General features: G+C 40.7%; 2 protein-coding genes across 2 annotated transcripts in view; one reads left to right on the top strand and one right to left on the bottom strand.

Annotated features, from left to right (window-relative positions):
• Nucleotides 1–23,811, bottom strand: part of LOC117432930 (tripartite motif-containing protein 16-like) — an 82,963-nt gene that overhangs the window by 10,937 nt on the left and 48,215 nt on the right. The gene's annotated exons all lie outside the window — the stretch shown is intronic.
• LOC131723200 (tripartite motif-containing protein 16-like protein) lies at nucleotides 10,409–17,867 on the top strand. The gene is made up of 6 exons (XM_059016731.1): nucleotides 10,409–11,000; nucleotides 13,960–14,055; nucleotides 14,236–14,469; nucleotides 14,619–14,778; nucleotides 15,386–15,451; nucleotides 17,025–17,867. Exons 1-6 carry the CDS (start codon nucleotides 10,419–10,421, stop codon nucleotides 17,555–17,557), a joined length of 1,671 nt encoding a protein of 556 aa, XP_058872714.1. The 5' UTR covers nucleotides 10,409–10,418; the 3' UTR covers nucleotides 17,558–17,867.

Raw genomic sequence — 23,811 nt, 5'->3', positions numbered from 1 at the left:
TGATCTAGCATGTGTTACATGTTTGTTTTGTCAAGCACCTAAGAAACTGAAGCAGCATTCTCTTTAATGGATATTTAGGGCTTCTGATTTCTGGTTTTATCTGATAAACACAGATAAAACAGCCCTGATACAAAACAATGAAATCAGTTTATACCCAATAAACACCAGACAAACACTGGACATGGTTACTCAATTCACATTGACTTCACCCCTTTCCATGTGAAAAAATACAATAAAATAACCTAAAACCTAAAAAAACATTTCTCATAGCAGTCGGGCAATGTCCCTCCTTCCTGACTTGTATCTCTCATTGATTCATTCTGAATACTTTAAACTGAGTGGCAGCACATTCCTGCATTTCTATTGTAGGATTGCACACGCTTGTGAGATTTGAAACGAGATTACAATTAGAAACGGAGGTTTGTTCTTGCTCGTGGGATTTCAAGCTATATTACAGTTCAATAGGAGGATTCACACACTCGTGGAATTTAAAACAGAATTGCAAATTGTGAAGAAATGTAAAAAAAAATGTTACCTTCCTTTGGTGACTTGTTTCTCTTACTGTATGACAGTGTGATGGGGTGCTAGCTCGCCCCTATAAATTTGTGTTTGTTATTGTTGTTATTTTTACTGTTTTCATTATGTTTTTTTGATTCTTGTTTTGGTGTGGATCAGCAGGGAGGGGGTTAAGTTCCTCCCTGTGAAAATACATGTGAGAATGTGGCTGGAGCCTTAAGTGCTTAATTGTTAATTATTAGTTAATTGGGCTCCAGCCACAGAGTATAAAGGGCAGGTGAAACCCTTTGTGTGGAGGTGTTTTTTTCTGTTTGGGAGTGCTGGGTTTTGGGGAGTTTTGTGTTTGGAAGGAGGGAGTGTTTTGTTTGAAAAGCCTTGGAACCTGACCATTTATTTTGTAAGTTGTCACGTGTATTATTTGTATTTGAACCTTTTTGTTGGCCCTTGTGCTTATTTATTTGATTATTTTTTTGTTTAATAAAGATCATTATTTTGCCCCTTTCACTGTCTCTGAGCCTCAAATCTCTGTCATCCTGCCACAGACAGGTATTTACTTTTTTCTACATTTCACATAAGAGTGTTGGAAACTACAAATTAAAAGTGAAATGGTGCTTTTGTCTGATTTACTTTTGCTGCGCTACAACCCTGAAAACACGTAAACTATCCGTGCTGTAGAGAGAGTCACTGGCAGTTCTTCCTTTAACTTTGCGTGAGGAACTATCGTTCCTCTCAATTAATCTTGGTGATTTTTTTGCTTTTTTAAATTATGTGCTTGTCTTTGCTGGGAATGTTATTTTTAAACAGTCTAAACAATAAAACTATAATATCTTAAACAATTAAACTGATATATGATTTTATTAAGTCACAAGATACATATAGAAAAACTCTAGGAATATAAATGATGCTAATTTTACACTATAAATTCCAATGCACCACAAAACAGCTGAACAAATCCTTCTACCCTGTGAGGCAGGACTGAGGTCCTGCACGTGTAAATAGTGTATATTTATTAAATTATAAATCAAGAAATTTTCTAGTTGTTTTCAAGCAGTGTTTTGTTTTGAATGTTTTGTGTTTTTTGTATCAAAGAAAACCTCCTGTGTCTCTCCTGTCAATCGGCGATAGCCACACCTGTAACAACACCCCTGTCACACCCTGAAATACATTGTAGTACATCATAGTTTAGATAGAGCAATTAAAAAACTAGGGCTCTCTAAATAGCTCTTAATATACAATTAAAATCTGATCTGATGTGAAACTCTATAACCTAGTAAACAGACATGTTAAATATCCCTGGGAATTCTTATCTTCTAGGATAGCTACAAGGAAATGGTTCAAACCCTTACCTGTTTCACACTCCTTTCTGCCTCAGCTGAGACTGTATCATGGCTCTTGTGTTTATTTTGTGTACACAGCCAGCAAATACACGCCTGATCGGTTCTACAGAAGACCTCCAAAACTCGTTGGTGTTCATCACAAAGCTTCTGCTCCAGATCTCCAATTGCATTGATCAGCTTGTGTCTCTTTAATGTTGTAACTTCACTGTGAGACATTACGTGTGTTTCACAGTAAGAGGCCAGGCACGTCAAACAGGATTTCACAGCTTTGAACTTTCTCCCAGTGCAGAAATCACACGGCACATCTCCAAGTCCAGCATAACTTTGAGCAGGAGGAGGATTGAGTACAGTCTTCTTTAATTTCTCCACAACTTCAGCCAGCATGGTGTTTCTGCGCAGAACAGGCCTTGGGGTAAATGTCTCTCTGCACTGGGGGCAGCTGTACACACCTGTATGATCAGTCTGATCCCAGCAGATCTTAATACACCCCATACAGTAACTGTGTCCACATGGAATAGCGACTGGGTCATTCAATAGCTCCAGACACAGTGAACAGCTGAACTGATCCTCTGACCACAAGTTTGAAGCCATTCTTGCTGCAGTGAGACAGAGAGACTGACGATTTCACAGAAACTTCACTGTGCTGATTTCCTGGAATTGTGTAAATCTCTAAGAGGCAGGATTTTGGACTGAGGCCAGGTTTAGACAAGCAGCCTGAGCAGAAACTGCTGAATTAGTGTGAGAGGGGTGGAGAGGAGAGAGTTGTTAGTGGGACTGGAGTTTGAGAATGGCATTGTCACAGTAACCCTTCTATAGCTACAGTATGTATTTGACTGCACTAGACCTTCACTTCTGTGTGGGTCTGAATCCTCAGAAGTTCACAAGGGAAGTGAGTTTGGTGGAGTTCGATCTTCGTGGGCATTAATCCACATCTCAAAGTCCATTAGTCCTCAACCACAAACTTGTCTCTGAGCACCAACTGCTTTCTTCCCTCCCAGTTCAGGGCAAGCTTGAGGCACAGAGTATAAACTGCTCACCCCCCCTAAGAGAATGTGAAGGGTGGTCCCTCCAGTCCAGGGGAGGCTGTATATTATGAGAACTAGACATGTTCTAGTGTTATCAGACAGGATGTGTACGTTACTGACATACTCATTTACTACAGTGCTGATTTCATGAGTTAAAACCATTTTATACAGAACAGACACTCAAACAAAGCTTACAATCAAGGGACATACTTTTCAAATCTGTGCACTATTTGTTTTATTCATTTCAGACAATGTCTTCCCTCTCATCAGCAGAACATCATCTTCTCAAGTCCCTTCTTGTTTTGCTGTTGCTCGTTTTGTTCTCCACACTTCTTTATTTCCACTCTCTTTGACTCAGGTGAAGCCCATTGATCCTGCAGCCCCCACACTGGTTTCCTCTCCCCGTTCACTTCCTTCCTTCCTGTGTTACAGGTAATAGGACCCCACCTCCTGACCCCCTTCATCAAACATTTCAAAGAGATTTCATTTCAATCAGCCATGCTGCTGTGTTTTCATGAACAGATACAATTGGTCATTTTGAAAACTCTCCTGATAGATAGATATTAATGAACACTCATGGGCACCACACTGAGGTTAAAGGTTTAAACGTCATCATGTTCTTTACATTTCTTACCTGATGAGGATTTTCAATGGCTGTTTCTGATTAGATTTTATTCGCTATGCTTAATAACTATTCCAGCAAAACATTGCTTCTGAAAGACTCCTGGAGGCTGATTGTGGGGAAGCGTATGACTGTTGCACGGGCTGCAGTGCACAATGCTTACCCTGTAGACTTCAGTGCCCAGCGCACCACCAATATGCTTCCCCACCTCGTTTCCACACAATCAGCCAGGACAAGAGTTTTCAGAGGCAATTGTTGCTGAAATAGTTAGTAAGCATTTCAAATAAAGATCTAAGCAAAAATCACATTGAATCATTCAGCACACACATACTAGGACATTAAAGATCAGAAATGCAATATTAAGAATATATAGATGATATAAACAATACTTTAATCAACCAATTTTCAATTGTATTTCTTTAATAAAAAAATCTTACATGAAGTTATTGCTGATCAAATTTAAAACCATTACATTGTTTTGATTAAAGTGCAAATTGAAAATCATATTTATTTTATTAAAAACTTAAATACAACCTTATTTATTCATTTTAAATTTAATTAACGTATTTATTGTCATTGTGAAAGTAAAATACTCTGACAATCTGACAATCTTTAGCTTGTATTTGAAGACGGTGCTATTATCTTTTCAGATGCACCAATATATTTAGAAAGCGAGGGATCTGAGTGGGTAGAATGGACAGAAATGCCCCCACTTCAGTTCTCAATTGTTTTTGGAGGGGAGGGGAGTTTTCTTCTTCAACAAGGAGAACAAGTGGAATAACAAGAACAAGCTTGTTTTCATGTTTAGACTGTCCATTTCCCCTGATTTATCACAGTATTAACAATGGGTTTGACTGCTGTGTTAGAGTGTCTAGTTCTGTACAGGAATATAAGAAGGATGGAACTCCAGCCATTGGAATAGTTGTGTCAATACCCTCGATTCACCATGAAATGTGATCCTGGGCTGGAATCACAATATGTGCTTCTGTTGTTTCTGTTGAAATGATACAGAGAAAGGGATGGGTTTCACAAGAAACGAAACTTCCCTGTGTTTCTGAATTCCAGGAGTTATATAAAGCTCTAAGACGCAGGGTTTGGGACTGAGGACAGGTTTAGACAAGCAGGCTGAGCAGAGACTGCTGAATCAGTGTGAGAGGGGCGGAGAGGAGAGAGTTGTGAGTGGGACTGGAGTTTGAGAATGGCACCCTCTGTCACAGCGCTCCTTCAAGACTGAAGCTTTCTCCAATGGGACAGGCCCATTCCCAGTAGAGACTCTGAATGCGGGCGGGACACTGGCCACATAAACAATCCCATCTCCTTCCAAGAACTCAGTCCTGTATACAGGACACGTGATGGGTTTGCATGAGAAATCCTGGAGTGAGTCAGAAGAGATCTTTCCTTTCTACTGGAGAGAAATCGAGGGCTCTCAGTATATCTGCAGGGACATGTCATGTGTTCTTCATGAGTGATGAAAGGCTTTGCAATGATAAGCTATGAAGCTCTTTTCCTTCATCACACCTGCAGATATATCTGGAATGGACTGACGGTTCAGCTTTGGGTTTTCACTTCTCAAAAGACATACAGCAGCCACCAGATCCTCTTCACTTGCATTAGCTGGCAGAGTTATTGAAATCATGCTATAGTTTGATACAGATTTGTTCTTCTAATACTGTGGAGTGTAGAAAAGGTATAGTGATTCAAGCAGCACTATCACTATACTCCAGAGCAGGGGCTCCCAGACTTATGATGGTCACATGCCCCCTTCCAGAGCTATCAGCTGTCTGCGTACCCCAAGCATAGAGGTTTCCATTTTAATGTTATTTTTAATATATGCTTTCATAATACACATATTTATACACATACACAATAATACATACAATATCAATGACTATAATAATATCAATATGATACTTTTCCAGTGCAGCTGCGCAATGTCCCTCGATCCTTCCTGACTTGTCCTTTAAACCCGTGTTGTCCTTTACAACATGTTCCTCTGTGAGAGAGCTTTAAAGTTAAGGGTGATTCAAGGAAGCATTGGGCATGTTTAGACTGCATGTGTTATTATTTAACTACATGTTTATAGTGGGTTAGATCTCAGCCTTGTATACAATACAATCAGGATTAGATTGTGCAGATTTGCTGTTCTGTTCAGTAGAATGTCTTTGTCCACAAGTATCAGTACTTTAACTAGTGAGCACTGTTTCCAGTTTAATACAGAATTCTATTTCAGTACATTCAAAATGACCTGCTCATAAACATGTCAGGAAATCATTACTAAACAATTTCTGTAGCGCATGTTCAGCTATTTCTGTATCCTCTCACCCATCGTTCTTCCCCACCTCTTCTACAGCTGTACCCCTACCCAAACAGAACAGTGCAGACCTGTGAAAATAGTCTTTCTACTGATGTACCAGTGATATGAGAAGAGGGCTGACCCTCACATGACTGATTTAATTGTGATCCAGATCCCTGGCAGGTGAATCAGTCCCATAGTGTGCACCCTATTGACAGTGCTATAGCAGGTGAATCAGTCCCATGGTGTGATATTCACAGTGCTATGGCAGGTGAATCAGTCCCATGCTGTGCTATTGACAGTGCTATAGCAGGTGAATCAGTCCCATGCTGTGCTATTGACAGTGCTATGGCAGGTGAATCAGTCCCATGCTGTGCTATTGACAGTGCTATAGCAGGTGAATCAGTCCCATGGTGTACACCCTATTGACAGTGCTATGGCAGGTGAATATTGACACAGGTTCTTCCTGCAGTGTGACAGAGACTCACGGTTTCACAACAACAAATGGAAATTCCCTGTATTTCTGATTTCCAGGAGTTCTATGAAGCTCTAAGAGGGGTTTGTATTGAGATGATCCACACAGGCGTTCAATTCAAAACTTGCACCAGACCAGATAAAAAAAGATATCATGAATATAACGTGTTGTGAGTAAACATGGTGATGCTCTAAAAATCCCATTAAAAGACACATTCAGGGGCAGAAGAAGCACCCATGGCTGTGCCCTGTACCTGCAAATAAATCTCGTTCTCGTGTGCAAAATCATTTCTAGTGAGAACAATGTGTTCCATATCAAGCAAACACGCTGTGGAAGGAATATGCATAGCGGTTCATTTATCTAAAAAGATCCTCAATGTATTAAAGCCATCTGCATGTGGGATATTGATGTACAAACTCATAACATCAAGGGAAATAAGGATACTGTTCTGATTTTGTAACTTATTTTAGAAAGTTGGCTTATTAACACACTTCTATCCCTTAGAGGTGAGGGGAACTCCACCACTAGTGGTCTGAGATACTAATCAATGTAATTTGAGAGAGGTTCAATGAGAGAACCAAGAGCAGAAACTATGGGATGACTGGTGGATTATCAAGTGATTTATGGAGCTCAGGCAGCACATATAGTACAGGCTTAACAGGAGAATTACTCTTCAGATACAGATGTGCATTATCAGACATGCAGCCAGATTCCAATGCAGATTGTGTAAAACCATCTCTTTCTGATTTAAAACCTCCATTCCTCATGAAGTGTGATCCTGGGCTGGAATCACAATATGTGCTTCTGCTGTTTCTGTTGAGATGATACAGAGACAGGGATGGGTTTCACAAGAAACGAAACTTACCTGTGTTTCTGAATTCCAGGAGTTATATAAAGCTCTAAGAGGCGGGGTTTGGACTGAGGTTTTGATAAAAAGGTTTAGCAGAAACTGAGATGCTTACAACTATTGATAATTTACTGAGATCTTTACTGATTTTTATTTTTATTTTTATGTGACACAATTAATTCAATGTTTTAAATTATTACCATTTGACTCATAAAATGATAGTGCTTTGTAGTTTGGTTGTTTTATGAGTCAGCTTAAAAAAAAACTGAAGCTACTACAAATTAGAAAATGCAGCCCTTTGCAATTCATAAATAAATAAACAATGAAGCCGTTTGCAAAGCACAGATATTTTTTCATCCTTTTACACTTCTGTTATCTTTGCTTTTGGTGATCGAATAGCCAATTGCTTTAAGCTTAGACTTTTCTGTCCCTTAGCCATAAGGTGCAATACACTGTACACAAGCCTCACATATAATCTATCATGGGTACCTACCAAGGACAAAAAACTCACATTTGTATCCCCAAAATGAATTAACATAGCTGGGAATTCGTTGGCTGCGAATCTGATTGGGTAAAAAGGACAGAAATGCCCCCACTTCAGTTCTCAATTGTTTTTGGAGGGGAGGGGAGTTTTCTTCTTCAACAAGGAGAACAAGTGGAATAACAAGAACAAGCTTGTTTCCATGTTTAGACTGTCCATTTCTCCTGATTTATCACAGTATTAACAATGGGTTTGACTGCTGTGTTAGAGTGTCTAGTTCTGTACAAGAATATAAGAAGGATGGAGCTCCAGCCATTGGAATAGTTGTGTCAATACCCTCGATTCACCATGAAGTGTGATCCTGGGTTGGAATCACAATATGTGCTTCTGCTGTTTCTGTTGAAATGATACAGAGACAGGGATGGGTTTCACAAGAAACGAAACTTACCTGTGTTTCTGAATTCCAGGAGTTATATTAAGCTCTAAGAGGTGGGGTTTGGGACTGAGGACAGGTTTAGAAAAACAGGCTGAGCAGACTCTGCTGAATCAGTGTGAGAGGGGCGGAGAGGAGAGAGTGGGACAGGAGTTTGAGAATGGCACCCTCTGTAACAGCGCTCCTTCAAGACTGAAGCTTTCTCCCAATGGGACAGGCCCATTCCCAGTAGAGACTCTGAATGCGGGCGGGACACTGGCACACAAACATCCCACCTCCTTCCAAGAACCCAGTCCTATATACTGGACATGTGATGGGGTTTGCATGAGAAATCCTGGAGTGAGTCAGAAGAGATTTTTCCTTTCTACTGGAGAGAAATCGAGGACTCTCAGTATATCTCTGCCCCTCTCACACTGATTCAGCAGTCTCTGCTCAGCCTGCTTGTCTAAACCTGTCCTCAGTCCCAAACCCCGCCTCTTAGAGGTTTATATAACTCCTGGAGTTCAGAAACACAGATAAGTTTTGTTTCTTGTGAAACCCATCCCTGTCTCTGTATCATTTCAACAGAAACAGCAGTAGCACATATTGTGATTCCAGCCCAGGATCACACTTCATGGTGAATCGAGGGTATTGACACAACTATTCCGATGGCTGGAGTTCCATCCTTCTTATATTCCTGTACAGAACTAGACACTCTAACACAGCAGTCAAACACATTGTTAATACTGTGATAAATCAGGAGAAATGGACAGTCTAAACATGGAAACAAGCTTGTTCTTGTTATTCCACTTGTTCTCCTTGTTGAATAAGAAAACTCCCCTCCCCTCCAAAAACAATTGAGAACTGAAGTGGGGGCATTTCTGTCCATTTTACCCACTCAGATCCCTCGCTTTCTAAATATATTGGTGCGTCTGAAAAGATAATAGCATCGTCTTCAAATACAAGCTAAAGATTGTCAGATTGCTATTTATTTTACTTTCACAATGAAAATTCATAAATAAACTTATTTAAAATGAATAAATAAGGTTGTATTCATGTTTATATAAGAAATATAATTTTCAATTTGTCAAAACAATTTATTGGTTTTAAATTTGATCAGCAATAACTGCATGTAAAAGTTTTTTTCTTAAATAAATATCATTCAAAATAGGTCATTTAAATTAAGCTATTGTTTATATCATCTATATATTCTTAATATTACATGTCTGATCTTTAATATCCTAGTATGTGTATTCTGAATGATTCAACATGATTTTTGCTTAGATCTTTATTTGAAATGCTTACTAAGTATTCCAGCAAGAATAGCCTCTGAAAACTCTTGTCCAGGCTGATTGTGTGGAAACGAGGTGGGGAAGCATATTGGTGGTGCGCTGGGCACTGAAGTCCACAGGGTAAGCATTGTGCACTGCAGCCCATGCAACAGCCATACGCTTCCCCACAATCAGCCTCCAGGAGTCTTTTCAGAAGCAGTGTTTGCTGGAATAGTTAGTAAGCATGGTGAATAAAATCTAATCAGAAACAGCCATAGAAAATCCTCATCAGGTAAGAAATGTAAAGAACATGATGACGTTTAAACCTTTAACCTCAGTGTGGTGCCCATGAGTGTTCATTAATTTCTATCTATCAGGAGAGTTTTCAAAATGACCAATTGTATCTGTTCATGAAAACACAGCAGCATGGCTGATTGAAATGAAATCTCTTTGAAATGTTTGATGAAGGGGGTGAGGAGGTGGGGTCCTATTACCTGTAACACAGGAAGGAAGGAAGTGAACGGGGAGAGGAAACCAGTGTGGGGGCTGCAGGATCAATGGGCTTCACCTGAGTCAAAGAGAGTGGAAATAAAGAAGTGTGGAAAACAAAACGAGCAACAGCAAAACAAGAAGGGACTTGAGAGAATGATGTTCTGCTGATGAGAGGGAAGACATTGTCTGAAATGAATAAAACAAATAGTGCACAGATTTGAAAAGTAGGTCCCTTGATTGTAAGCTTTGTTTGAGTGTCTGTTCTGTATAAAATGGTTTTAACTCATGAAATCAGCACTGTAATAAATGAGTATGTCAGTAACATACACACCCTGTCTGATAACACTAGAACATGTCTAGTTCTCATAATATACAGCCTCGCCTGGACTGGAGGGACCACCCTTCACATTCTCTTAGGGGGTTAGCAGACCTTGTTCCTCAAGCTTGCTTTGAACTGGAGAGAAGAAAGCCATTGGTGCTCAGTTTGTGGTTGAGGACTAATGGACTTTGAGATGTGGATTAATGCCCACGAAGATCAAACTCCACCAAACTCCGCCTCTTAGAGTGTTACACAATTCCAGGAAATCAGCACAGTTAAGTTTTGTTTGTCGTGAAATTGTCAGCCTCTCTGTCTCACTGCAGCAAGAATGGCTTCAAACTTGTGGTCAGAGGATCAGTTTAGCTGTTCAGTGTGTCTGGAGCTATTGAAGGACCCAGTCACTACATCATGTGGACACAGTTACTGTATGGGGTGTATTAAGAACTACTGGGATCAGACTGATCATACAGGTGTCTACAGCTGCCCCCAGTGCAGAGAGACCTTTACCCCAAGGCCTGATCTGCGCAGAAACACCATGCTGGCTGAAGTTGTGGAGGAATTAAAGAAGACAGGACTCAATCCTCCTCCTGCTCAAAGTTATGCTGGACCTGGAGATGTGCCGTGTGATTTCTGCACTGGGAGAAAGTTCAAAGCTGTGAAATCCTGTTTGACGTGCCTGGCCTCTTTTTGTGAAACACACGTCAAGCCACACTATGAGGGGGCTGCTTTCAAGAGGCACAAGCTGATCAATTCAATTGAAAATCTGGAGCAGAAGCTTTGTGCTGAACACCAGAAGGTTTTGGAGGTCTTCTGTAGAACCGATCAGACGTGTATTTGCTTGTTGTGTACACAAGATGAACACAGGAGCCATGATACAGTCTCAGCTAAGAAAGAAAGGAGTGGGAAACAGGTAAGGATTTGAACCAATTCCTTGTATCTTTCCTAGAAGATAAGAATTCCCAGGGATATTTAACATGTCTTTTTGCTAGGTTATACAGTTTCACATTAGATCTGATTTTAATTGTATATTAAAAGCTATTTAAAGAGCCCTAGTTTTTTAATTGCTCTATCTAAACTATGATGTACTAACATGTATTTCAGGGTGTAACAGGGGCGTTGTTACAGGTGTGGCTATCGCTGATTGACAGGAGAGACACAGGAGGTTTTCTTTGATACAAAAAACACAAAACATTCAAATCAAAATGCTGCTCGAAAACAACTAGAAAATAAAAGTTGACCAAACAAGAAAGGAGGTCCCGCTCCAGGAACACAGTCTCCCTGACACCTCCTGTCAAGACTTGGGTGGCATTAAAATCCTGGATTTGAATATGCCCTGTCATATCTAGCACACACTTGATTGGCAAAAACATTATTTACAATCAAACAAAAACACAGTATTTACACGTGCAGGACCTCAGCCCTGCCTCACAGGGTAAGAAGGATTTTATATGTATCTTACAACTTAATAAAATCATAGATCAGTTTCATTGTTTAAGATAGTTTAATAAGTAACATAAAACATAACATTCCCAGCAAAGTCACCTAATTTAAAAAAACAAAAAACAAACAAAAAACAAGATTATTATGATATTCAAATTAAAATATTAATATGATATGCAGTATACAAGATTAATATGATATTCAATATTCACAGGGCTTCTGTTTTTCTTTGTTTATTAATTTCATTAAACCAAGAGCCAGCCATGCTTGTGTTTGTAGTGATGTGGTGGAAATATGATCCTCGCTTGGAAAATTGGTGCTGCAGCCGGAGGACGGAGCGAGCTTCACCCAGTGCTGCCTCTATGATGCAGGGCCTCTTTAATATATTGAAACAATGATTGCAGCACAGGGATAATAATATCTTCTTAATAAACTAATACATCACATTTTAAACAAGACTTTAATAATTGTGTTTTGAGATATAGGAAACAAAACCCATGCCTTTAAAAGTGACACATACGCATCAATCTGCACTGGCAGAGCTGCTGTGCCCGTGCCTTTAAAAGTGACACATACACATCTATCTGCACTGGCAGAGCTGCGTGCCCATGCCTTTAAAAGTGACACATACGCATCTATCTGCACTGGCAGAACTGCTGTGCCCGTGCCTTTAGAAGTGACACATACGCATCTATCTGCACTGGCAGAGCTGCTGTGCCCGTGCCTTTAAAAGTGACACATGCGCATCTATCTGCACTGGCAGAGCTGCTGTGCCCGTGCCTTTAAAAGTGACACATATGCATCTATCTGCACTGGCAGAGCTGCTGTGCCCGTGCCATGCCATTCTTGCCAGTCTGCCCACAGTGAGGGGGTGTGTTTTTGGGAGGCTTGCTTGTACACTTAAAACGTTTGATCTTTCAATTTATAATCACCATCTAGCTGAAAAGAATTGTTTTTATTGGTAAAGTGTTCATCTTTTTAATTATGAAGGCTCAAAGTGAGTAGAGGGCATGACTCAAATCCAAGATGGCTGCCAGGCAGAAACAGTAGCTGAATTTTTGGTGTGTTATTATTATTATTATTATTATTATTATTATTATTATTATTATTATTTCTTTCTTAGCAGACGCCCTTATCCAGAGCGACTTACAATTGTTACAAGAAATCACATTATACATTATTCAGATATCAAATTATTTTTACATACAATAACCCATTTATACAGTTGGGTTTTTACTGGCGCAATCTAGGTAAAGTACCTTACTCAAGGGTACAACAGCAGTGTCCCCCACTGGGGATTGAACCCACAACCCTCCGGTCAAGAGTCCAGAGCCCTAAACACTACTCCGCACTGCTGTGTTAAAAAACATTTTTACATGATTAAAATAGAAATGTTTAAGTTAGTTAAAAACGAAATTTAATAACCTATCTGAGAATTTGTTTGTTGAAATCTACAATTTATTTTGCTCACCCTACTAGTCCCCTCTTTCCTTTGCTCTCTTCCACAGTGAAGTCCTTCTGCTCACGGGCTCATTCTTCTGGGGATTTTGTGTGTTTAGGCATTTTTTACATGTCTTCACAATTTGTTTTAAATTCCACGAGTGTGTGAATCCTCCCTATTGAACTGTAATATAGATTTAAATCCCACGAGCAAGAACAACCCTCAGTTTCTAATTATAATCTCATTTTAAATCTCACAAGCGTGTGCAATCCTCCAATAGAAATGCAGGAATGTGCTGCCACTCAGTTTAAAGTATTCAGAATGAATCAATGATAGATACAAGTCAGGAAGGAGGTTCATTGCCCGACTGCGCTGGGAAAGGGATTTTTTTAGGTTTTAGGTTATTATATTGTATTTTTTCACATGGAAAGGGGTGAAGTCAACGTGAATTGAGTAACCATGTCCAGTGTCCAGTTGGGTATACACTGATTTCATTGTTTAGTATCAGGGCTGTTTTATCTGTGTTTATAGGTTAAAAATGGAAATCAGAAGCTCTGAATATCCATTAGAGAAAGCTGCTTCAGTTTCCTAGGTGCTTCACAAAACAAACATGTAACACATGCTAGATCAGCCATCATTCACTGTTGCTAGTATGAAACAGCACCATCTAGTGGACAGCTACTGTGGATCAAGTGTCCTTTTGTATTGCTGGCAGCTGTGCACTAGATGGTGTTGTATCATACTATTATACACACATGTCTGATCTAGCCTGTGCTACAGATGTCTATGGCTTGCAACTAGAACTGAAGTCAAAATATATTTGACTCAGAATTATTGAGGTAAGGGGACAAGAAAACATAAAATATATTTGAAATAAAATGATTCTGTCAGTTTCAATAGCATACTTAAACAGGCCTGTGTTGGGTGTGACAGGATATCACTCAATGCTCCATCAGAAATGTCACTGTGTCACTGTGTTTCTACACAGAAGCAGCTGGGAGAGACACAGACAGAAATACAACAGAGAATCCAGGAGAGACTGAAAGACATGGATGAGCTGAAACAGACTGTGGAGTCACTGAAAGTGGGTATTGACAAGAGGGGGTTATTATTATTATTATTATTATTATTATTATTATTATTATTATTATTATTATTATTAACAGATGGACTGGAACACATCTGCAGAAGTTTACTGTCTATGCCTGATGTGTTTTTTATATCAATTCTAACCATGTCTCCTCTACTGTGTTCTTTCACTCAGAGATCTGCATGCATAGAAATAAAGGAAAGTGAGAAGATCTTTACTGAGCTGATCCGATCCATTGAGAAGATCCACACTGAGGTTATTGAGCTGATTGGAGCTAACGAGAGGGCCGCAGTGAATCAGGCTGAAGGACGCATGAAGAAACTGGAGCAGGAGATTGCTGAGCTAAGGAGGAGAAACGCTGAGCTGAAACAGCTTTCAGAGACAGAGGATCACATCAATTTTCTACAGGTAACATCACTGCTTGTTAGAAAATCTCAAGTCCCTAAACAGTTTCAGACAGACCTCTCTAATTGAATGAATCCTTGCTTTTCCCCAGGAATGTTTTGGACCCCATTCTGTTTCACTGAAAATTCCTTTTCTCCACTTTCCTGTTGTAGAATTTCAAGTCTCTCTGTGCCCCTCCTGAAGCTGGAGACTTACCCAGCGTTACTGTCAATACAGACATCTCTTTTGGGGCTGTGAGGAAAGCTGTATCTGAACTTAAAGACCATATTGAGGACTTCTGCAAGGGGGAATTAGTCAAAATAACCACAACAGGTTGGTGTGAAATAGATTCCTTTGGTAGAGATTTCTCAAATAGACCATGGCTTGAGGAGGGGCAGGACTTGCAAGACATTAATAAAGACCTCTTGCAGATTGTTGACTATATGAATATTGCAGCAAGGAGGAGGGAGAGGGAGGAGGGTAAATGGAGGAGGAAGCTTGGAGGAGACAGGAGGGAGGACTGTGGAGGAGGGAGCAGAGAGGACGAAGCAGGAAGGAGAGAGCAGGGAGGATTGAGCAGGGAGCAAGGATTAGGGAGCATGGAGGTGGGAGCAGGGAAGTAGGAGGGAGCAGGGAGGACGAGGAGGGAGCAGGGAGGAAGGAGGATACAGGAGGGAGCATAGAGGGAGAAGGGTACTCGGAGGAGAGAGGAGGGAGCAGGGAGCAGGGAGCAGGAATGATGCAGGGAGGAGGGAGTGATTTGAGGATGGGCCAGACAATGACTGTTGTATGTAATCATGAACATCTTGAAGTACAGATTTTTACATCCTGAAATGAAGTGAATAAGCCTTGTTTCTTTTCAGATTGCTGTTTGGAGTCTTATGTGTGTTGTGTATTAATCCACATGTTTCAATTCTATTTCTCTCTCTTTTCTGCCCAGTGAATGAAGTTGCAGTTTACAGTCTGCAGGCTCCAGAGCCAAGGAACAGAGCTGAGTTTTTAAAATGTAAGTCTGTTTTCACTGAAACATTTCATTGAAAGATGTGTCACTCCATTGAGAGAAGAGCTAACACTACAGAACAGGGAGGGGTGGAGCTTGAGGGCAGCAATTATTATTATTTATTAGTAATTGTGAAGCCATTAATCTACACTCCTCTCCAACAAGTATTGGTTCAGATGAATACATGCAGAATGACTGGGGGAGGGGCATTTGTTGTCTGTTTTTCCACTCTGACCTTTCTCTCCCTAAATATCTTGGTGTCCCTGAATAGATAATCATCCCATATTTTAATACATGTACAATGCATGTGAAACCAGTTGTGGGGTAAAATGAACAGCTATCCCTCCCAGTCATCCTGTGCTGGTAGTAAATGTATATTGCAGTATCACTGCACTTGTGGGATGGATTGCTCATTAAAATATTAGACAGATATTTGAAGAGTGGATGATATTCTATTGAAGATATTTAGTAAGCAAGGGGTCTGAGTGGGTAAAATGGCAACACATACCCTGTAGGAACATTAAGTGAACTGTAATTGTATGCAGAGTTTCATTTGATTAGTTCCAATTGAAGAAGTTTGATAAGATCGAGGAATTATAATGAACAAAACAATCAAACAGCAAGAGGGTTTAATTAATAGCAGCAGCGGTTTATTGAAGACAGAAAAATAAAAAGAGAGAACTTATCCAAAGTGAGAAATAAATCTCAAGTAAGAATTATAGATCAAATCTATTGATTATCAATCTTAATTATTACAGTCTAAATATACTTGTCAATAAAAAAGCAGGGACAAGGGAGCAGGGAGCCTGGAGCAGGGAGGAGGGAGCATAGAGGAGGGAGAAGGGAGCAGGAAGGAGGGAGCAAGGAGTAGGGAGCATACAGGAGGGAGCAGGGTGGAAAGAGGATTGAGTAGGAGCATACAGGAGGGAGCATGGAGGAGAGAGGAGGGAACAGGGAGCATACAGGAGGGGGAAGGACCAGGAAGTAGGGAGCATACAGGAGGGATGAGGGTGGAGGGAGGATGGAGTAGGGAACATACAGGAGGGAGCATGGAGGAGGGAGCATAAAGGAGGGAGAAGGGAGCATAAAGAAAGGAAAAGGGAGGAGGGAGCAGGGAGGAGGGAGCATACAGGAGAAGGGAGGGAGCATACAGGAGGAAGCAGGGAGTAGATAGCATACAGGAGGGAGGAGGGACCAGGGAGTAGGGAGCATACAGGAGGGAGCAGGGTGGAGAGAGGATGGAGTAGGGAGCATACAGGAGGGAGGAGGAAGAAGGGAGTATAGAAAGAGGAGGGAACAGGAAGGACAGAAGAGGGAGCAAAGAGGAGGGACCATAGCACAGGGACTATAGAGGGAGGAGGAAGCAGGGAGGATAGATCAGGGAGGAGAGATCAGGGAGGAGGGAGCATAGAGGAGGGAGGAGAGAGCATGGAGGAGGAGAGGAGGGAGGAGGGAGCATAGAGAAGGGTGCAGGGACTGGTGAAGCAGGGAGGAGGGAGTGATTTGAGGATGCAGCTGACAATGACTGTTGATTTTCTCAGTGACTTGACTTTTCTAACCGTCTCTCCTCTTCAATCAGATTCCTGTCAGCTCACACTGGACCCCAGCACAGTGCATAGAAACCTCTGTCTGTCTGAAGGGAACAGAAAGGTGACATGCAGGAGAGAGACCCAGAGATATCCCACTCACCCAGAGAGATTTGAGAGCTATCCCCAAGTGCTTTGCAGAGAGGGTTTGTCAGGGACACGCTGTTACTGGGAGATTGAATGGAGTGGTAGAGGGGCTGTTATAGGAGTCACATATAAAGGAATCCGCAGGAAAGGAGGGGATCGTTCCTGTATCCTTGGATTCAATGACAAGTCCTGGAGTTTGGAATGCTCTGATTCCAGTTACTCTGCCTGGCACAATAACAATCACACTGCAATAACTGCCCCCCGCTCCCCCAGAATAGGAGTGTATCTGGACTTTAATGCCGGCACGCTGTCCTTTTATGGCGTCTCTGACACAATGACCCTCCTGCACAGATTCCAAACCACATTCACTGAGCCGCTCTATCCTGGGTTTTGGCTTCGTTATTATGATTCCTCTGTAACAATCTGCCAGCTGAACTAGACTGTTTTGTGTTGTAAGAAACCCTTTGTATTGAACTCCCTGTCGGTCCTCTCCACTCCTCGGGTGAAGGGAATGTTCAATCTGACACAATTTTGGATGAAAGTTAGGGTGTAAAACGGCGCCACCTGCAGAGCGAAACGAGGGGAATTATTTGTTTTTAGAAACGAAAGGATTTCATACGAAATAACTATTTCATTTTTTTTTAATTGTTATGTTTTAAATATATTTAAAAAATGGCATCCAATAGTCAGTGCTGTAATAGTTTTTAAAAAAGTTAACTTAAGTTTGCTTTATTGTGTGTGTTTTTGTTCTTTGATTTCCATAAGATATTTGTTTTGTTTATTTTTTCAGATTTTAGTAATGTGATTTAATAAAAAAAAAAAAAATTGATTAACTGACTTTTCTTATTTATTAATATTCATAGGGAAGCATTGTAAAGCATAGAGAGGTCTGATAAAGCATAGGGAAGCATTGTAAAGCACACAGAGGTGTGGTAAAGCATAGGGAAGCATTGTAAAGCACAGAGAGGTGTGGTAAAGCATAGGGAAGCATTGTAAAGCACAGAGAGGTCTGGTAAAGCATAGGGAAGTATTGTAAAGCACAGAGAGGTCTGGTAAAGCACAGGGAAGCATTGTAAAGCACAGAGAGGTCTAGTGAAGCATAGGGAAGCATTGTAAAGCACAGAGAGGTCTGGTAAAGCACAGGGAAGCATTGTAAAGCACAGAGAGGTCTGGACTCGAAGCCTGGGCTTGAGACTCAGCTCAGTGATTTCGATTCCTGAACAGCTTCTTAGTAAAGGTATTATTCAGCATGCCGCCGCACCGTGAACTAATAAGAAAAGACTTTCAGTACCTGGCAGGCTCTTGTGACATATCAGGCGGGTCATTCTCTTTACTCCTTCTTCTTCTCCTTGGAGTCGGGTCCATGCCTCTCTCTACTGAATCACTCGTTCCTCAGTTAGCTGTGTTTCTCCTCTGCAACACAATTGAAACAAGTCCGTTGTTAAAGAGTACAGCGCTTCAAATGTCATTTTTCTTTCTCTTTCTTTAGACCGGCCCTTATCTTTTCATGCTGTTTGAAATCATCCTGACCGCTTCTTGTTATCACAGTTACTCAAATGCTGGGTTTGTTTTTGGAAACGTCTGTGTTGCTAATGGAGTGCCATGGGAGCATTGTATTTTAAACAATTTTGTATCAATTAAGATTACGTTTCATTTTGAATTATTAATTTTGAACTTTAAATATACAGGTTAATACTAACAGTTACAATAGCACCTAATAGGAAAAACAAAAACTATGATCTTTTTGTATGTTTTGTCCAGTTGTTCTGCTTGGATTTTGGTGTCTGACTAAATTTATATTCGAGCTTGAGTTTCTTGCACTGTTCATGTCGTTAGGGTTACCCGATTTGCCGTGAAAAACTAAATAAGACGTTCTTTTTCTCCTAGTCACTGACGCAGTACCAAAATAACAGTATTGTGCATTAAAGAAACAAGGACCAGGGGTCACAAATGGAGATTAGATAAAGGGCCATTCAGAACAGAAAATAGGAGGCACTTTTTTACACAGAGAATTGTGAGGGTCTGGAACCAACTCCCCAGTAATGTTGTTGAAGCGGACACCCTGGGATCCTTCAAGAAGCTGCTTGATGAGATTCTGGGATCAATAAGCTACTAACAACCAAACGAGCAAGATGGGCTGAATGGGGCCTCCTCTCGTTTGTAAATTTTCTTATGTTCTTATGTATTTAACACAATAGTTTTATCAAATTATTGTGGAATAGTTGTATTCTTGTGTCTTTTGAAAATATCAGTTTACAAAAGCACTCTTATTTTGAAGACTCCATGTTCACAAGTATGCGGAAGCCCCTTTGGCAGTCAGCATGATCTGAAATTATAAGTCACATGACCGGAACCTGCGTGACGTCGAGTTATTTTGCTTAAACATCAATAATAACCTAACAACGAAGAAGAAGCGAAAAGGAAAATACAAAGAAAAAATGATGTAGCCTATCATTGTGATAAGCTGAAATATTGAAGTACCTTGACAAGATGTTTTGCCGGTTCGCAATTCCGGGACGTACCGGCTGACTTTCAACTCTATTATTATTATTATTATTATTATTATTATTATTATTATTATTATTATTATTGAGTTTTATTAACCACTATCCTCAACAATACGAAGTATAAAATCGACTCGCACAAGCGTTCCTCTTCACTGTAGCTGAAGCGAGCTGCGGGTCACATGACACAGGAAGTAAATGTCTTCAAAGCAGTTCCTTGGGTTGGGCAGCAGCTGATTCATGACGAGAGAAAAACACAGACCTGTTCAGAGTCATGCGAGTCACGAACGACTTTAAATAATCGTGTGTGTGTCTATCTCACCTCGCTCGACCCGCTGACAAGTCTTGACAGCCCGCTATTAATAATGAACCAGGGAAAGGCTGAGGTCCCCATGCAGCTGTGGTGATATCTTTGTTTCCTCCTCCTTGAAGTCATCTCCGTGTCTGTATCTCCTAAATCACTCGTTCCGCAGTTAGCTGTGTTTCGACTGTGCAACACAACTGAAATCATTAACGAGAGGAGCACAGGGCACCCCGATATACTCACAGCAGAACAGCCTCCATTCACAAAACCTATAGCAACGCGATCATTAACGAGGGGAGCACAGAGCACCCCGATATACTCACAGCAGAACAGCCTCCATTCACAGAACCTATAGCAACGCGATCATTAACGAGGGGAGCACAGAGCACCCCGATATACTCACAGCAGAACAGCCTCCATTCACAAAACCTATAGCAACGCGATCATTAACGAGGGGAGCACAGAGCACCCCGATATACTCACAGCAGAACAGCCTCCATTCACAGAACCTATAGCAACGCGATCATTAACGAGGGGAGCACAGAGCACCCCGATATACTCACAGCAGAACAGCCTCCATTCACAAAACCTATAGCAACGCGATCATTAACGAGGGGAGCACAGAGCACCCCGATATACTCACAGCAGAACAGCCTCCATTCACAAAACCTATAGCAACGCGATCATTAACGAGGGGAGCACAGAGCACCCCGATTTACTCACAGCAGAACAGTCTCCATTCACAAAACCTATAGCAACGCGATCATTAACGAGGGGAGCACAGAGCACCCCGATACACTCACAGCAGAACAGCCTCCATTCACAAAACCTATAGCAACGCGATCATTAACGAGGGGAGCACAGAGCACCCCGATATACTCACAGCAGAACAGCATCCATTCACGTTCAGAAAGACATCCTGGCGGATTCCAGTAACTCACATGCAATCATCGAGCGCGCAGCTGCTGCTGCTGTAAGAGCCGCTCTACAGGCTGGAACAGCCAGCGCTGCTCAACCACCACAAACTGAGGGACGTGGAAGGATGTCATCCGTGGACCTGCCACATCATCTTCAACATCATTTCAGAATAGGACTTACAATTCCCGTGTATCTATGCTATAGTCTATAGCTCTAACACTGCTCCGAAGTTATTTCAGATTGAATGAGTGTCCTGATTTAATAAATGCAGTGTTAAAGACGGGCACGATATGTAATGAAAGTGTATCATACAGCCCCATGACATTCCCCGCGTCTTCCTCGGTGACCCCTCTATAAAATTGCACGCCTCGTTGCCAGGTCCAGCTACAGTATATATAGCCAGTGCTTAATGTGTAAAGAAAGAGGAGCCGGGGCGCAAGTAATGACAATAACACCGTCCTGAAGAAGCGCGCATTCAAAATCATAACACGTGTATTTGAAAGAGTATTGCACGTGCTAGTGTTAGATGTTTACAATCACGTGTTCCACATCATATACAAAGCAGGAGTGATGCAGAGAAATTAAGCAAAGGCAACCGCAGGACAGATAATAAATACAAAAAAGCATGTGTACACGTTTTGTTATGGTTTTGCATTTAAATGGTTTAAAAAAACAAACACATTAAAAGACAATCCGAGGACTCCAGAAGGACGACACTGATTTAAAAAATAAATAAAATAAATTAATCCGCCCCCCCCCACACGCGCATTGGTTTGCCCCGCGGTCTGCACTATTATCAGTGATGTGTTTGCAACAGAAGTCGCTGGTAGATTACAAAAAACATCAATTAAACTGAGGCTAGGTAGTTGTGATCTTAGTATGTTTTGATACTCTAGTAATTAAATTATATTAATTGAAAATTCAAGAGAGAACCAGATCGTTATTATTTTTCTGGTTTAATATAATATAGCAAGCTAATGTTCCTATTGAAGTAGGCTACAATATATTTTTTTCATTGAAAAGTTGTCGTTGTTCTTTGTTGAAATTAATGTCCAGCTTTCATATTTTGTTGTGTACTACTGATTTAATCAAACCAAGTAGTGTAAGAAGTTGCTTGTATCGTTCATGACGTTTTTCAAATCAAGTAATCTTATTTGTGTTTATAAAAGACAATAGCGCAGCCATCTTACTTAAAGGCGCTCATGATGAAATCGTAAAGTAATTTAAAGTCGGCTAAAAACGTGACCGCGGACTGTCTCTTTAGCGCGCGCGCAAGCGCTTGCAGATTTGATACAACTGTGTTGAGAATTTAAAAATAAAGCGTTTAATGAGATTTTTAACTCGAGGTCCCGGGAATATGACTCTGCACGCCCAGAGATTCCGGGGCTGAGCCCCGGCACAAATTAAGCACCGAGTATAGCGATGTAGAAACAAACGATTAAATATCCCAGTCGATGGAAATTCAAACTTCAATTCAAGTCCAAAGCTATTTCAAATTAAATGAGTGTGAGTGAGTGTAATACATGTACTGGAAAAGACGGGCACGATAAAAGCGGAAAAAAGATATATATTTTTAATCCCATTTCCTCATGTCATTGTTCCAGATAGTACAGACTTGTGTTAGAGAGTACAGTTATGTTTTATTCGTCTTGCTGGTAGCTAGCTAACAGTCGTCGCTACAAGGTTTGTGTCTCATAAAGCAGCGCATCACCTTGTGTTTCAGAATGGTTCAGCATTGCGTTCACCGCAATTTGTGTTTTTGTCTCATTAATCAGCAAATTATTATTATTATTATTATTATTATTATTATTATTATTATTATTATTATTATTATTATTATTATTAGTTTATTAGGTCGCTACGTTGTGTTTTGTGTTATCGTTTTAATTCGGCTACATTCATTTTTAGAGCGCCCCCTTATCCTTCGTTTCTTTCCCCGCGCCAATCAGAGGATGATTCCCTTTACCTGGATCATTTAAAAGGCTGGTTTTACAGACAAGGTGGAGCGGAATAGGAAGCAGGATGTAAGGGAACGGGAGGCTGTCTGGACGGCGGCAGTATGGTTGTGCAATGGCGGTGTGTTTAAAATGATTTCGTGTGTGGTGTGCGAGTAGCGGCAGTAGTACTGAAGTATGAGACGTGAGTAAGCCAATTTGATTATGATCTTCTAGTCAGCTACAACCTTCGTTGGTTGTCGTTAAATCCTTAAAGGGACTGACTAGTTTAGAACTTACTGTTTCAAAGCAGCACGTTTGTTTCCATCACGTGGCCGGCTACTCTTGGACCATCACACGCGTGATAATGCCCTGACAGGCTGCCGTTCCCCAGAGTAGTTTGTGTTTTAAGCTTCCGTTCTTTCAGATATCCCCCTGGTTGTTTTATGACTGTTTTTATTAATTTTCTGTAATGATTAGACTCCAGTTCGCAGTATCATTATTTGATTGATGATCTGCATTGTCAACGATAACCTACTTGTTTTGTGTGTTTTAAATAAATGGAATAGTTAATTATAATAGTAAAGTGTTGCACTTTGCACGTTTGTTTTTATTGGTTTGTATATGCGTGATTTAAAGAGGATTGGTGTATTTGATTTGTTTTTTATTATTGTGATTAGTATTTATTAGCATTTTTTTTGCACAGTTAATTTGTTGCTGTTTAAGTTTTTTTAACACTCCGTCACGTCCTGCACGGTTATACACTGTCGTTGGTAGTAATTGCTTGTTAATGTGCATATCTATGATCTGAGTTGGTGTCTCCTCCAAATAAAATCTGGAATGATTTTTAATCGTTGTAGTTTGTGCTCCTTCTGATTTCTATCCCAGTTCCACGCCCTATAAAATATAACACTTAGGAGACGTGTTTTAAACTAGCGTTTGTTTTAATTCTGAGGGTGGAATTCCCTCGGTGACGTAGTCAGGCTGTTCTTTTTGTGTGTTCCGTGGCGCTGCCCCGCTCTGTCTCGGCGGG

The sequence above is a fragment of the Acipenser ruthenus genome, chromosome 53, assembly GCF_902713425.1.
Source record: "Acipenser ruthenus chromosome 53, fAciRut3.2 maternal haplotype, whole genome shotgun sequence".
NCBI lineage: Eukaryota > Metazoa > Chordata > Actinopteri > Acipenseriformes > Acipenseridae > Acipenser > Acipenser ruthenus.
Note: the sequence above shows the minus strand (reverse complement) of the source record. Positions and strands in the feature narration are given on the sequence as shown.

Excerpts from the sequence above, each read along its gene's own strand:
- LOC131723200 (XM_059016731.1), top strand. The coding sequence starts at position 10,419 with ATGGCTTCAAACTTGTGGTCAGAGGATCAGTTTAGCTGTTCAGTGTGT. Across the intron at positions 14,056-14,235 it reads AGACTGTGGAGTCACTGAAA|AGATCTGCATGCATAGAAAT; the intron begins GTGGGTATTGAC and ends TCTTTCACTCAG. Across the intron at positions 14,779-15,385 it reads AGTCAAAATAACCACAACAG|TGAATGAAGTTGCAGTTTAC; the intron begins GTTGGTGTGAAA and ends TTTTCTGCCCAG.